General features: G+C 32.2%; 1 protein-coding gene across 1 annotated transcript; it reads left to right on the top strand.

The window, feature by feature from the left end:
* The first annotated feature begins 12,543 nt into the window (after window positions 1-12,543).
* Window positions 12,544-13,079, top strand: LOC139851781 (protein LIGHT-DEPENDENT SHORT HYPOCOTYLS 10-like). The gene has a single exon (XM_071840947.1). The coding sequence runs from the start codon at window positions 12,585-12,587 to the stop codon at window positions 13,077-13,079; it is 495 nt and encodes a 164-aa protein (XP_071697048.1). The 5' UTR covers window positions 12,544-12,584.
* The last annotated feature ends 5,030 nt before the right edge of the window (window positions 13,080-18,109 follow it).

Here is an 18,109-nt window from a genome sequence, read left to right on the forward strand (position 1 = left end):
TGAAGTCCAGACTCACTAATGTATCCTAACAAACTCGATAAGACACACTAATGCAAATTTTCTAGTTCTCTAAGACCAACGCTCGGATACCAACTGAAATACAGTTGGGGACAACCACCGTCCCACCCAGTGCCTTCCCAGCTAACGGCCTGGTGACCACTGAGTGTACCTCAGATACTGATTTTAGGGCCTGCCTCTCGGCTACTGCCAACCCTCGTAAGGGATCGCAAGGAGTAAGAGTCAATGCTTTGTCACAGGTAACACTGTGAGAACCTCCTTTATGACTAACCCGCCACACATGGACGGCGTTATACCAGCTCTGATACCAACTGAAATGTCCCGTTCATATTAATTATAAACCTTCCATATTAATTGATTTCGTTGCGAGGTTTTGACCTCTATATGAGACATTTTTCAAAGACTGCATTCATTTTTAAAACAACCATAACCTTTATTTTATCAATAAAGGTTTTAAAAGCATTACGTAGATTATCAAATAATGATAATCTAAAATATACTGTTTACACATGACCATTACATAATGGTTTACAATAGAAATATATTACATCGACATATGTTTTTTGAATGCAGTTTTTACACAATATCATACAAACATGGACTCCAAATCTTGTCCTTATTTTAGTATGCAACAGCGGAAGCTCTTAGTATTCACCTGAGAATAAACATGCTTTAAACGTCAACAAAAATGTTGGTGAGTTATAGGTTTAACCTATATATATCAAATCATAACAATAGACCACAAGATTTCATATTTCAATACACATCTCATACATAAAGATAAAAAACATTCATATGGTGAACACCTGGTAACCGACATTAACAAGATGCATATATAAGAATATCCCCATCATTCCGGGACACCCTTCGGATATGATATAAATTTCGAAGTACTAAAGCATCCGGTACTTTGGATGGGGTTTGTTAGGCCCAATAGATCTATCTTTAGGATTCGCGTCAATTAGGGTGTCTGTTCCCTAATTCTTAGATTATCAGACTTAATAAAAAGGGGCATATTCGATTTCGATAATTCAACCATAGAATGTAGTTTCACGTACTTGTGTCTATTTTGTAAATCATTTATAAAACCTGCATGTATTCTCATCCCAAAAATATTAGATTTTAAAAGTGGGACTATAACTCACTTTCACAGATATTTCCTTCCTCGGAAATAAGACTTGGCCACGGATCGATTCACGAACCTATACAAATATGTACATATATATCAAAGTATGATCAAAATATAATTACAACCATTTTTATTATGTTTTAAAGATTTGAGTGTATTAAGTCAGCTGTCCTCGTTAATAACCTACAACTAGTTGTCCACAGTTAGATGTACATAAATAAATCGATATATATTATCTTGAATCAATCCATGACCTAGTGTATACATGTCTCAGGCTAGATCACAACTCAAAGTATATATATTTTTGAAATCAACTTTAACCCTGTATAGCTAACTCCAACATTACTGCATATATAGAGTGTCTATGGTTGTTCCAAATAATATATATACATGGGTCGATATGATATGTCAAAACATTTGCATACGTGTCTATGGTATCCCAAGATTACATAATATATTAGAATACATGTATAATACAATATAAGTTAGCTAGGATATGATTTGTATAGATTTATTAAACATTTCTCGTAGCTAAAAAGATCAAAAATATCCAATCTTGTTTTACCCATAACTTCTTCATTTTAAATCCGTTTTGAGTGAATAAAATTGCTATGGTTTTATATTGAACTCTAATTTAAGAATCCAAATAGAAAGGGTATAGGTTTATAGTCAAAAATTTAAGTTACATGTCAATTACTAAAGAGGTAGTCATTTCCGTCGAAAGAACGACATCTTGATGACCATTTTGAAAAACATACTTTCACTTTGAGTTTAACCAAGATTTTTGGATATAGTTTCATGTTCATATGAAAAATCATTTTCCCAGAAGAACAACTTTTAAATCAAAGTTTATCATAGTTTTTAATTATCCAAACCAAAACAGCCCCCGGTTTCACTACGATGGCGTATATCCGATTTTATGGTGTTCATCGTGTTTCCAGGTTTTAAATCATTAAGTTAGCATATCATATAGATATATAACATGTGTTTAGTTGATTTTAAAAGTCAAGTTAGAAGGATTAACTTTTGCTTACGAACAAGTTTAGAATTAACTAAACTATGTTCTAGTGATTACAAGTTTAAACCTTCGAATAAGATAGCTTTATATGTATGAATCGAATGATGTTATGAACATTATTACTACCTCAAGTTTTTTGAATAAAACTACTAGAAATGAGAAAAATGGATCTAGCTTCAAAGAATCCTTGGATGGCTTGAAAGTTCTTGAAGCAGAATCATGACACGAAAACAGTTCAAGTAAGATTTTCACTCGAAATAAGATTGTTATAGTTGTAGAAATTGAATCAAAGTTTGAATATGAATATTACCTTGAATTAGAAAGATAACCTACTGTAAATAACAAAGGTTCCTTGATCTTAGATGATTACTTGGAATGGATTAGAAAGCTTGGAAGTAGACTTGCAAACTTGGAAGTATTCTTGATTTTTATGAAACTATACTTATGGAATTTATGAAGAACACTTAGAACTTGAAGATGGAACTTGAGAGAGATCAATTAGATGAAGAAAATTGAAGAATGAAAGTGTTTGTAGGTGTTTTTGGTCGTTGGTATATGGATTAGATATAAAGGATATGTAATTTTGTTTTCATGTAAATAAGTCATGAATGATTACTAATATTTTTGTAATTTTATGAGATATTTCATGCTAGTTGCCAAATGATGGTTCTCACATGTGTTAGGTGACTCACATGGGCTGCTAAGAGCTGATCATTGGAGTGTATATACCAATAGTACATACATCTAAAAGCTGTGTATTGTACGAGTACGAATACGGGTGCATACGAGTAGAATTGTTGATGAAACTGAATGAGGATGTAATTGTAAGCATTTTTGTTAAGTAGAAGTACTTTGATATGTGTCTTGAAGTCTTTCAAAAGTGTAAGAATACATATCAAAACACAACATGTATATACATTCTAATGGAGTCGTTAAGTCTTCGTTAGTCGTTACATGTAAGTGTTGTTTTGAAACCTTTAAGTTAACGATCTCAATTAATGTTGTTAACCCAATGTTTATTATATCAAATGAGATGTTAAATTATTATATTATCATGATATTATGATGTATGAATATCTCTTAATATGATATATGCATTAAAATATCGTTACAACGATAATCGTTACAACGATAATCGTTACAACGATAATCGTTACATATAAGTCTCGTTTCGTAATTCTTGAGTTAGTAGTCTTGTTTTTACATATGTAGTTCATTGTTAACACACTTAATGATATATTTAAATATCATTTTATCATGTTAAATATAGTGTATCAATATCTTAATATGATACATATGTATTTAGTAGACGTTATCATAACGATAAACGTTATATATATCATTTCGAGTTTCTTAACTTAGTAATCTCATTTCTTATGTATATCACACATTGTTAATATACTTAGTGAGATACTTACTCATCATAATCTCATGTCAACCATATATATATATGTCTATATATACCACAACATGTAGTTTTTACAAATTTGTAACGTTCGTGAATAGCCGGTCAACTTGGGTGATCAATTGTCTATATGAAACTTATTTCATTTAATCAAGTCTTAACCAGTTTGATTGCTTAACACGTTGGAAACATTTAGTCATATAAATATCAATCTCAATTAATATATATAAACATGGAAAAGTTCGGGTCACTACAAAAAGTAGGTAAGTCATCTAATAATCATTAGAATAAGGATATCGAAAAAAATTTACGAGATCAAACAAATATGTACTTCAATAAGATGAACGGGGAAATTGAAAAACAATAGATGGATATTGCAATTCAATTTATGGAGTAAAAAGATGATTTAAGAGAACCCATTGGCTACATAAATGGATACACGTACAAAACTATTTCAATCATATATCATATATTATTTATTTTATTTTTATTTTTATTTTTATATTGAAGAAACTGATCATATGTGGATGATGCGACGGTAGTGATAATGAAGTTTTACGTGGGGCAATTGTGCCTTTGGTTTACCTTACGTAACTGATGTTGAGGAAGTTATGTAATTTAATTTTGATATGATTTAATAAATAATATTTAATTAAAAGTATTATGTTTAAAGTACTAAACTACCCTTAAGTATTTAAAGAAGAAAGTGGTTCTTGAAGTTCTTTCTATTTTATTGGTTCTCAAATGAACTCTTGACTATATATATATATATATATATATATATATATATATATATATATATATATATATATATATATATATATATATATATATATATATATATATATATAATTAAAACAACAATTATTAACAAAAAATTATATTATGTAATAAATGAGTCGAGCTCGAGCTCGAGCCGAGCTCGGGCTTTGTGAATTCCAAACGATCCGAGCTCGAGCATAGTCACACTCGGACTCGGACTCGGCTCGCTTACACCCCTAATTATGATAGAAATAAAGAAGAGAAAATATCAACAAAAAGAACGTCACTTTCAGAAATATAGTGTTTTCAAAATTTTCAAATATATAACATTATGTATATATGTAATAAGTAGTAAATATACGTAGGAATTTTGTACATAAATATCGTGTGATACTACAAACAGATACCAAACAACGTATATTTAAATTCAACCGCTACAACGCGCGATCCGACATGTTCTAGTTAATTTACTAAAGCAATCCTTTTGTCTGTTCAATCTTACTTTGTAGCATACGAGTTCAATAGAGAGCCCAATTAATACTTGAAAAAATATAACTAAGTTTAGCCTTTCTCATTTAATGGTCCTATATATATATATATATATATATATATATATATATATATATATATATATATATATATATATATATATATATATATATTGAATGTGACATTATTATGTAAACATTGGGAGGCTTAGATGATACAACAACAAAAATCCAATCAAAAAATATTTTTTTTATTTTTTTTTAAAGCAAGTAAAACTTAGTTGATATAACAGAATATTACAAGGCCCTATAATCTATACAATATACAATGTTTTCATACTGGATACTAGTAAAAAGTATAAGGAAAAGACTGGAACTATACTATCCAAGGAAAGGGCCAATAACACGGCGGCACTTGAAAAAAACGAGATGGGAGGTAATACCCATACAGTACCGCGAATGCGATGACAAAGTTGGATACTACACCCCATTTAACCAAGTGTGATCGGTAACCTGACCGAGAATAATATAGAAACCAAGTCGATGTAATCTTCCGAAATTTGACCGGGGGGGGGGGGGGGCTATGGATCCGAGTTAGCCAATGCCCGTTCCTTGCGTATTTGATGATACGTAGAATGACGGGTTAATGAGCCATTGATGCCATTCGATTGGAGATTTCTTGTGTCTTTTGGAAATCTATGCGAAAGTTTGAGTTTGTATCTCGGAGAGAATAGTTGTGGTGTTCCAATCCTTTTTGTTGAAGACTTTATTATTACGGTGTTTCCAAATTATGTAAATCGAGGCCCATTTAGTTGCTTGCCAAATGTACGAACCAAGTTGTGAAGTTGTAAAAGATTGGTTGTTTGTGGTTACATCTTGAAGTGAGTTGAAGGTGTTATTAGGAAGGTTCCACCATTTTAGAATTGCGAGCCATATGTTTGTTGTTGTCGGGCAATGAAAGATTATATGTTCGATGGTCTCTATGTGATTGTTACAAAGTGGGCAAAGAAGCGAATCAAGATCAATGATTCTTTTATCAAGTTCGGCTCGTGTTGGGATTCTACCAAGTAAAGTGTGCCATATGAAGATGTTTATTTTTTGTGGTATGAATTTATTTCTAGGCGTCGATATAGGATTGGTTGAGTTGCCTAACTTAAGGTTATCGAGGATTGAGGCAAGAGCTTTGGTTGTGAGTATTCCGGATTGGTCTAAGTTCCATCTCCAAGTGTCGGGTTTATCGAAAAGTATGATCGTTGTCATGAGGTTGTTTAATTCCGTTAGTTCGTTAAGTACCCGTCCATTAGGTGTGTGAGACCAATTCCATGAGGTAATTAAAGTCGAGTTGTTAGTTGCGATTCGGTCAGAAACCATTGCATCTTTGTTTGATTCAAGCATGTAAAGTCTATGAAATTGTGCACAAAATTTTTCCGAACCACACCAATTTTCGAGCCAAAATTTGGTATTGTTTCCATTTCCGATGCTTTTTGTGATCAGTGAAGAGAAGTTTGCTCCTAGGTTGTCCGCTATTTTGTCGGCTTTGATGATCTCATTCCAAATTGTGCAACCTGAAATTTTTCTAGATAAAACATTAGAACAACCCCCCCCCCCCCCCCCAACATGCTAGATATGATTTTAACCCAGAGTGCATTTTTTTCGTTGTGAAATCTCCTCCACCATTTACAAAGTAAGGATGAATTTTTACAAACTAAGGACCCGATATTCAACCCTCCTTTATCATATGGCAATAGTGTGTGTTCCCATTTAATCGAATTTATTTTATTTTCCGTTTTCGTCCCTCCCCAAAAAAAATTCTTCTTTTTGTTTCGAGTATGTTAATTATTTTAGTAGGTGCGTGAAATAAGGAGAAGTAGTACAATGGAATGCTGGAGAGTACCGATTTGATGAGGGTGAGCTGAGGCTGCCCCCATATGACAAGGACTTAGCCTTCATTACTGATAAAAACATAATTAGTTAATTATTAATTATATATTATATATCAAATATCAAAACACAATCCAAAATTCATATGGTATAACACAGAATAACTTTATAATTGAGTATTTAAACACAATTTAAAACACCATATCCTCAAGAGTAGCCATGAACGGACGAATTTATATAATTAAACTACCGCTTCCTTCAATAAAAAATGACTGCAATCTCTAATGGAAGTCCAAATCATTTTCTTGAACCGCAAATAATAGTTATTCATTAATTCCATATACGTGTTATATAAGTAGATCAATGTTCGTAAAAAATTCATGAAATTAAACCACATTGTGTTATGAACTTCCTGGATTCATACGAATCGGAGAAGCTCTCGAAACAACTTGAAGACGTCGAAGGAAGAATCGGTCTTGAAGATTGAATCGAAATGAGCTATGTTGATATTAATCAAATGATAGTTCAAGATTACAGAGTATAGAGGGAGAAGAGATAGTGTTTACACACATACAAAATCAATAGCTACCTATTACTAATGAACTAACTAAGTATTTATACTACACATATAATAGTCCCCAAACTTGTTAAGACATAACTGCCATCGTCATGTGCTTGGCACGTGTACAATTTGACCCATAACAATCCACTCTCCTTGAAACGATTCTTGTCCTCAAGAATCTCATTTGTAAAGAGTTCATAGCTCCAATAAGTTTTGATAGGTCAGCATTGTTGTCTCTTCTCTCTCTCAGTAGAATATTGTGTTTCAAAGTAAAGATATACTTTACATGCACGAGGTAACTATGTATACTGAAATCATTTACCAGCCCCTTGGTATTTTCATATGCAAGTTTGATGATCTGTAGCATTCAGCGAATTATCACCAATTAATGGTTTAGATTTCCATTTGGGCCACAAGTGTACTCCAAACCAGCTATTTTCGTTGCAAGGCCACAACACTTGGATGCTTTGGATTACAAAAACCAACAACATGTGAAAGAAGCTACCCATAAACTGTGCAGCAACAAATATTGCCTCAATATTCATTGACCAGAATGATGATGCTTTCTTTGCAAAATTCAATGAGTAATTGGTTTCTTCCACATCTGATATAAAGCTATCTCCTCGTGCTAAGAGTGATTTATTTATAAGGTGCGATTCCTTCAAACTTTTATCATTTTCAACAGCAAGACTCCAATCAGTAGGAGTATTTGCATAGCCCACTACAAGATATTGCCAAGTCTCAGTTTTTAACATCTTCTTAATGGACTTTGACATGAACTGAGTTACAAAAACAACAGTCCATTGACTTGATCCTGACCTCAATTTGGTAGTCTTTTTCTTTTTCCTCTTGGGCCATTTCCATAAGTCAAACTTCATACGTTTTGGCTCTACTGAGGAAAATTGAAATTTCATTGAAACAATAATCGTCATGTTATATTTCCCATAAGCTTCGTAGCCAACATTCATTTCTTGTAAGTAAGTATTTTGATTATTGTTTTCTACTAGACAAGAAATGAGAGTTCTCGAATTAACCTTTTTAATAGTTGCAACCCTTTCTATTCCATCATTCTGATTTGCCCTTTCTATCCCATCATCTTGATTCGACCTTCTTGTTCCATAATTCTGATTCTTTGGGTCCTTTTGAGTGGTTCCATTGATAAGATCTCTGTTCACACAATCAGAAGCCAACAAACGTGAACATAGCAGATGACTCGGTCTAACGCAAATATTAGTGACAGATTCATTTTCTGGCTCATCACTAACTAAAGTTATATCGTTGATATCCTCTTCTACAACTCGGTTAGACTCGATTCCTCTCTCTTTTTCTGTATCTTTACAAAGCCTTTGAGTAGACAACGACTCAAAACAATTGGTGTTCACTTCGCTTGACTTACCAAAATTTGATGGCTTGTCATTCACACTCTGAGATTCTGACCCTGATTCAATTTTGTTTGCGTCATTTGAATCTTCAGTAAAAAGTTCCCTTGCAATTGACCGACCCAATCTACAACTACTTCCAGTTTCTAATCCATTAATTTGCGTGTCACGATTCTCCAGTTCTTGAGATGAATCTTTTTCAGAATCATGGTCTGCAACTTCAACTCTTTGAATTTCTTGTTCGTTGAATAGTTGACTTTCATTCTTGTCAATAGAATCATGAACGTCGCTCACCACCAATTCAGCATCACAGTTCACAATATCAGTGACATTATCACCATTGAATTTAGTACAAGTTGCAGAATCAGAAAGCTTACTGTTAAAGATTTGAGTCCTACGCTTCATTACCGCTAGTGTATCTTCTTGCACCCTAGCCAAACAACAAGCATCATGAAGGCTTTTGGGTTTGAATATGCTAACACCCTTTTTAATTTCTGGTTTCAACATCCAAATGAATATATCGATGAGATACGGTTCATGTATCCTTTCTTTGAATAGATCAACAAATCTATCATAATACTCTTGAACCGAACCATTTTGTTTATACTTCATTACTATTGACATTTCATCAAACACTTCATGTGCAACTTCTGCCATGGATGAACTGCAATTTTTTTTCCCTTTCAAAGTCACCAAAAAACTATGGCACGAATTCTTTATTTACTCTGTATTGACTACAACCAATCACCCAATCTGATTTCGTTCCCACACAAACATAAATTCAGAATTTTATATATTTCTTTTCTTTTATAAACCAAATCAAGAAAACAAAATCGATAGGTAGATGAAATGACAGGATAGTGGCTCTGATACCAATTGTTATGAACTTCCTGGATTCATACGAATCGGAGAAGCTCTCGAAACAACTTGAAGACATCGAAGGAAGAATCAGTCTTGAAGATTGAATCGAAATGAGCTATGTTGATATTAATCAAATGATAGTTCAAGATTACAGAGTATAGAGGGAGAAGAGATAGTGTTTACACACATACAAAATCAATAGCTACCTATTACTAATGAACTAACTAAGTATTTATACTACACATATAATAGTCCCCAAACTTGTTAAGACATAACTGCCATCGTCATGTGCTTGGCACGTGTACAATTTGACCCATAACACATTGTTACCTGAATACACATTTAAATCGATTAAGTTGGCTCCACGATGAATGTGATTAATCTTTATTCAGTCCGACAACAATTGATGATGCCAGAAATATATATTATCTCGATGCGTTCATACAACAACAACAACAACTGATTTCTTATATTTCTCGTCGCGTTTATACAATAAATTTGATTTTATATATTTCGCGTTCATACGACAACAAGCGATTTTATGTATTTGTAATTTAACGCATAGCGCAGATGAACGAAACATACTTTGAATTGACTTAGTTGTTTTCAAATAAAACCATATATCAAAGAAACTATATACCTGCAAGTTGTAACGAAATCAAAACCCATTAAAGATACAACATGTTATACTTAATTTTAGGGTTTAATTTTTCAATAAAAAACTAACATGCTTGTCCATAGAGCCCAAAATGATGTGACAATGTCGGTAGGCTTAAAGGACCTCTGATGTCTTTAATAAGCTCAACATGTTCAACATATAAGTTCATGATTTTTTTATTGCTTAAAAATCGGGTAGAGATAACAAAGGCTAATAAGTATCATATATATGTATACATTAGTTTCTTTTAATATTTGTTGTGTGATTTTGATTTGAATCCAATAATTAATTATTTTCAACATGATTCGTATCACCAGAAGACTTTGGTAGATCATAATTGAACACATTTCATGTAACACTTGTAACATATCTATATGCTCGCAGTGGCGGTACCAGGATTCCAAGTCACCGGGGGCAAAAAAAAAATTTTAAAGCCGTGACAATTTTTTGGGCAAAATATGGAGATTTTGGGGCAAAAAATGGAAGTTTTTAAGCTAATTATGGAGGTTTTGAGGCAAAATTTTAACATTTGTGGACAAAATTTGAAGGTTTTGGGGTAAAATTTAGAGATTTTTGGGCAAAATTTAAAGGTTTTGGGGCAAAAAAAAATAAAAAATCCACTGGGGCAAAGTCGAAAAATTCAAAAATTTTACACTGAAAATTGCAAATTCACTGGGGGCAGCTGCCCCCGCCTGTCCCCATTAAAAACCGCCCCTGTCTGCTCGATTTGAAGATGTTCGGGTGGCTGATTCGAATATATAGGTTTTTTCTTTGAACGACTATTTCGACATCGAATACTCTCATTTATCACCCACACACGTTAGGCGGAAACTCTTCACACATCATCACCGCATTGGGTACCGGTATGCTTTGGATTAAACCGAGTGACCTAAGATATACACCTTTATTCACCACAACATAATCTTTGAGAAACCTCCCTCTGGATTCTAACATTCGCCAACTATGACTCATATCTAACCCAGAGCTTATAGCATTTACGCACTTTTGTGATTCGAATATATAGGATGTGGCCTATTCTTATATCTAGTTTGCAAATTATTGATTGGTAACCATCACCAATAATAGCTAGCAATTGGTTTTGGTGAAGAAGAAGATCGATACATGCATTTGGGTTGGATTGACAATTGCGATCAATCATGTGCTAAAAGCCTAATTAAAGCATGCCATTGGTTAATCAAATCTATTATCAACCAAAAATGTCTACAAAGATTCGTTGAAGGTCCCACCATAGATCCATAGTGGTATTACTCAATTTCTAGTAGTTGCTAATAAACACATACGACAAAAACTAGTCTTTTCGATGAAAAGCAAATGATAGGGACACATTTTGAGTCGGTAAACTTTACTACACCAAGTTGCATTGCATACATATTTGTGTAAACGGTAAAAAAGGAAAATAAATTAGAGTAGTATACACGGTAAATTCCAAATCTTTTTATCTTATTTTATTTTAGTAGGTAATCTATGTTTATTTTAACGTTTAAATGAGTGTTTTATTAAATGTTAATTAAAAAGAGAAGTATCGTTACTTTTAAGTTAAAACTTTGTCAAAAATTTAACGATACATCATTTTTTTTAGGTAAATCACATGCAAGTATGATAATTGGCACTTACCCGAGGATATTGAAGACCTCGTGAATGATGATTCTTACGAACTCGATATTTACTTAATTTTCGTTATGTTCGTAATATGATCGTAGAACATTAACGGGACACGTATGTGCCAATTATCAAGCTTGCACATGTTCGTTAACATCAGGTAAAGTGCAAATATCAGTCTTGCGTATGATTTACTTAAAAAAATGGATATCATTAATTTTTTGACGGAGTTCTAACTTAAAAGAAACAAACTCATATTTTTTATTAACATTTGATAAAACAATTATTTAAACATCAAAATAAACATAGATTATCTAAAATAGGAAATTGAAGTAACAATGTTATCTTTTAATGAAATTTTATACTAAATAAAAGTTTTTCTCTTTAGAGGAAAGTGTCTACTTTTCACATTTTTCTATAGTCAACACAAGATATGTTGATAATGAGGTTTGAACTTGATAATATTTACGGATACATCAAGGTTTCAATTGATGGTATACCTTAGTATGATTGTATGATTGTAAATTGGAGTATAATTGTATTTATGTTTTTTTAATCTTGATCTTCTATGCACTTTTCATGAATGATACTTCAAAGATTAGAACTTAAAGAGTTAGAGAGTGAGCTAGAGGGCACATATGGCCCCCATCACCATCTCATCAAATTTCAAATTTCCTATTGATTTGATCCATATGTTCCACCAATTCACCTCCTTTTTCATCAAACCTCCTCTTATTGATGTCCCTAATTATATACCAAATTTGTAAGTCTCAATCCACCATCTTTTAATCAAGTAACTAAAGATGTCATACGATCGAGGAAAGGAGGTTGTAGATCAAGGATCATCGATCAATCCACCGCTTTCACCTAGTCGTTACGAGTCTCAAAAACGTCGAGATTGGAACACATTCTGCCAATATCTAAGAAACCAAATACCACCTATACATATCTCTCAATGCAATAGCAGCCATGTTCTAGAGTTCCTTGGGTACCTTGACCAATTTGGAAAAACTAAAGTTCATTTACAAGGTTGTGTATTTTTCGGGCAGCCTGATCCGCCCGCTCCTTGCTCCTGTCCACTTAGACAAGCATGGGGCAGTCTTGATGCCCTAATCGGGCGTCTTCGGGCTGCCTACGAGGAAAACGGTGGGACACCCGAGTCAAACCCTTTCGCTAGTAGTACTATTCGGCTTTTTCTTCGAGAAGTGAAAGAATGTCAAGCTAAAGCTAGAGGAATCCCATATAAAAAGAAGAAGAAATCTATCAAGGGTTCATCAGGAGAAGACTCAACTTCATGATCTACAACTCTTCATGTATGTTTCTCATAAATAATATTAAGTTTTTGCTATTCTTGATTCATTCATTAATCAATAGTCAGATCTAGTTATAAAAAGAGATTAAAGTTAATCATGATAACTTAAGGTTTCAAACATGCTTATTTAAATCAAGAAAACACTATATCTTTGGCAGTAGTTGAACCCTAATTAATTATTTTATGTATTCATGGGTGGGTGCTAGAATACAAATAAGAATAAGAATACTATTTGAACAAGATCTTCAGATCTTAGGAAAAGATTTGTTTAATAGTGTAAAACTTATCTTAATATATTCAAAAAGTTATGATTATCAATTCCAGATACAATACCCCTAACTGTTAACACCTTTTCTTTTTTCTTTTTTTTTCTTTTTTTTGTAAAATCTATAGTAAACAAATATTTACGAGATTGTTTAATTAAACCCTGACTTTTTCATTGTATTCTGTATATATTTCATTGTTTGTATTCTACTTTTCTAAATGTTTAGTTAAACCCTGATTTCATTCATTTTTTATTCAGTATTTCTTTGATTGTATTCTACTTTTTTAAAAAGTTGTGAATCTTGTTTTATTAATCCTTGATCACTAGCTTCTTATCATTTACTATATTTTGGTTAAAATTTATTGAACTTATAACAACTTTATAATCAAGATCAAGAACTAGTTTTATATGGATGTGAATAGTGCAAGTGTTTTAAAATTTAAATAATACGGAGTAGTAGCTAAACTGCATATTACATATCTAAGCATATCATATGCAATACGTCTTTTTTTTTTTTTTTAACCATAAACCCATTGTTGATCATCGATTATCGATCATCGAGGTATATATGGACTTGCCACATATAACGTAACCTTTTAACTCGATCGATTTATGCTTAAACCCAAGTGTGATAAATTCTTTGTGGCCATATATATATATATATATATATATATATATATATATATATATATATATATATATATATATATATATATATATATATATATAGTTTTAATATTGTACATTTAAATTGGTTGATGGGCATATATTATTATTATTATTATTATTATATATGACTAAAGAAAAATTTCTAGAGACTTCCAAATTCATTTAAAAGCTGATTATAAATTGGTACGTTGTCCTTGGTAAAAAGTCAAGAATAAGTGCATGCCCTAGCTTATACGTACGTGTACAGGGTCCGAGTAGATCGAGTTGTTTATAATAACATTGAAATTCAAGTGTGTTTAAAAGGTCGATGACTGATGGCAAATATAATGTCAGGAATATTAAGTCAAGTTTGTACTTACTGTTGGTGGAAAGTAAAACAAGTAATGTTAAACAAATTAAATAAAATGAAAAAGGGTAAAATAGATGAAGTTTTTCCTATTGAGGTTATTCAAAAAAAAAAAAAAAGTATTTTTACCAAATGTATATGATTTAACCGGTTTCTCGCACCAACCCTATTTCATCCAAGATAATATTGTTTGATCAAACTAATTACCAAGGATAATCGTTAGAGTGCAAATTTAGGGGGGAAAATGTTTGATTCATTGTTTAATATCTAAGAAAGTAGAAAGAGAGTAAATTTTTCGTTGATGAAGATGAGGAGAGAGAAAGTATCCGACTCATTGACTCGTGTAAAGTGTGAGTGAAGAGAATTGAGAACCATTTTTGAGTGATAGATGACCTTATTTACAGACAAATGTAGTAGTACAAAGTGTAATACAAATGTAGTGCATTTGTAGTACAAATGACTGGCACGCACTCTCCTCTTGTCCCGATCATGGGACTTACCTGTAACACAGCCTCGATATTGTCCAATTGTTTCTATCCAGCACAAGCTCTGTTCGCCATGCTCCTATGCGGACTGAATCCTATTCAGCTCAATTTCTATCCGCCACAAATATTTTCCTACCCAAATCCTCTCCGGCACGAATCCTAGCCAGCCCAAATCCTATCCGGCAAGAATCCTTGCCTGCCAATTCCTATGCGGCACGAATTCTTACCTGCCCAAATCCTGTCACACACAAATCCTTTTCTGCCCAAATCTTATCTGGCACGAATCCTTGCCTGCCCAAATCCTATCCTCCCCAAATGTGTAGAGACCCATTAGGGGGTACTTCATCATTGTTAGTAGTGAAAATTGAAGTTGAGACTTATACGTTGGGGATTACTTTTCAGTATCTAACTATCTATATCTATTTATACACACCTTTAAAGAGAATAAGAGAGAATAACTACACTTATTATATCATTATATTTTTTTTTTTTTTAAAGGCATCATTATATTTTTGTTTGAATGTACCCTTATATGCCTAACAAGGTTATGATATATGCCTAACAAGGTTATGAACTTGTGAATATATTTAAGCATCTTTTCTACTAACATTGATCACTACCTTTAGAAGAAAAAGAAAAAGTAAACCTAGAATATGAGTATATTCATCACCAAGGTTCGAGATCTCGGATCTCAGGGAGATCTCGTTTGGACATGTATGGGGAGATCTCGGCATCTCGGAAAAATTTCGGGGAGATCTCGGACGTTGACTTATATTGACTTTTTAGTTTCAATAATATATATATATATATATATATATATATATTGTTAGGATCAAGAGAGAAGTAACCAATCGGGGGGAAGCAATTTTTTTTTCGTTTTTTGAAAAAACTTTGTTCACGAACATTATTGATTGGATGAAAATATGAACATTTAATAAAGACACTTTTTGATAACTATTTTTATTTTGGCGGGAAAACGCTCGAAGAAGTAATATATAACAATTATCGTATTTTTCGAGTGTATGTTGAGATTTTAGATATTAGGGTTTATATATTAGGGTTTAGATATTAGGGTTTATAGGGTTTAGATATTAGGGTTTAGAAAAATTTAGGGTTTAGGGTTTAGATTTAGGGTTTAGATTTAGGATTTAGATTGAGTTTTTAACACGAACGGTTTAGAGTTTAGGGTTTGGTGTTTTGGGTTTTGGGTTTATGGAATAAACCCAAAAACACCAAACCCTAAACCCTAAACTCTAAATCGGGCTAAATTTTACTTCACAAAACATGAAAAAAAAAAAAAAAAAAAAAAACGTTAACATTCTTCATGAACAATATTATCTCTAATGTTATTTTGTCGATCGTTTTCCCGCAAAATAATAACATTCATAACGAAATGTCTTTTTTAAATGTTTATATTTTCATCCAATCTATAATGTTCGTGAACAGTGTTTTTTCAAAAAACGAAAAAAAAAAAATTGCTTCCCCCCGCTTCTCCCCGATTGGTTACTTCTCCATTGATCCTGCCCCTATATATATATATATATATATATATATATATATATATATATATATATATATATATATATATATATATATAGGGGCAGGATCAATGGGGAAGTAACCAATCGGGGGGAAGCAATTTAGGTCTCGGAGGCTTTTTAAAAACGAGATCTCGTGGATTATTCGGGGAAGTAGTACAGGTTGTGCTGCTTGCCTCTTTAGAGACCTAAAAGGCCATGCCCATAAATGTAAATATAGCTATATATGCATACACATTAATTGGTGTCCCTTGCAAACTTTACTACGTACTATTTATATATATTTTGTCCATTTACGTTGTTTTAGTCAACATATTTCTTCCCTTTGTTGTAACTTTTTAGTAAAACTTCCGTCTAAAAAGCCAATGGTCATAAGTACTGACTTGAATATAATCGTTGATCCTAAAAAATATATATCTAATAATAGTATTTGTTTGCAAATTATATTAGACTGATAATGATCTAAGCTTTTTGAACACAGTTTGAAACTAGCTAAAGAAAATTTGATAGTTATGCAGTCGTGTCGATTTGGGCACTAAAATAGATTGATCAAACCACATGTCTACATACATATACAAGCATAAGGTTGGGCCGTTGGGCGCTTATCATCACTATTCACATACACACAAATATGCCGATTAGTCAACTAGTAATTAAGCTGCATTTATATAAATGTATATATAATATTGTTTAGTAGTCATTTATATATATCTACAAGATGCAGACAGCATTTACATATATAAATGTATAATGAAGAACTATTGTTAATTCGTATCATGCTTGTTATTCTTTATGTAACTGCAGGTGAAATATAGGGGAAGCATCTCAAATAGAGAAATAATGCACCCGGCAGGTTTCAATTAGCTAGATGGACTACATGCATGCATGCATTTTAATTTGTTAAATATCCTTAAATGTCATTGTTTATCATCAAAAGTGGTTTCTTTAAGTTACCACGAGTCGTAAGGACTTCGCTCCGTATTCATATTGTCCGTTTTGGTAAGTTGTAAGGTTCGCAACGAACAGATTATGTTCATGTTTCATGTTTTGAACTGCTACAGCATAAATATATTCAGTTTATGATTGGGTTAAACATCTAATTTTAGAACTGTTAGTGATGATAAATCCACTTAAAATTTTAATATATCCACTATTTTAATTTATTTGTACAGTATAACTATCAATGCATAAAAACGAGTGGATTTATCAGATAATTCAGTAGAAATATAACCTCCCTAGGGGTATTCTTTCAATCATCTGATACATATACTATCAGATAATGTTCATGAAATCAGGATAAATTATTTGGTAAACCTTTCAATTTGTTTGTAAAGATGTTTTAGTTTTTAGTCTGGACATTTGAGCAATAAGGATGCAGTCCTCCAGGAGACCACATATAGAATATAGATCATTGTTAAATGATATATATGATATATGATGTACAAGAAAAATAAAGTTAGCTTATAAAATATTAAAAAGTTTAGGTTGTCAAGCAATAATAAGAAATTTTTTGAAACAATTACTTGTTCGAATGACTTTATAAGCATCTCGATATGCTTTCGTCGACTTATAAGTTGTAACCCTATTTAAGGCCAAACTGAAAGTTGTAACCCTAATTAAGGCCAAACTGCTGATGAGTGCAAGCTCAGATTTTGACAATTAGATGGAATCAATCTCAAAAAAATTATAAAAATCACAGAATAATATCTGTAA

This window comes from Rutidosis leptorrhynchoides, chromosome 6 (assembly GCF_046630445.1).
Source record: "Rutidosis leptorrhynchoides isolate AG116_Rl617_1_P2 chromosome 6, CSIRO_AGI_Rlap_v1, whole genome shotgun sequence".
NCBI classification, from domain to species: domain Eukaryota; kingdom Viridiplantae; phylum Streptophyta; class Magnoliopsida; order Asterales; family Asteraceae; genus Rutidosis; species Rutidosis leptorrhynchoides.

Bases quoted from the DNA above. Each gene is read 5' to 3' on its own strand.
- LOC139851781 (XM_071840947.1), top strand. From the start codon at position 12,585: ATGTCATACGATCGAGGAAAGGAGGTTGTAGATCAAGGATCATCGATC.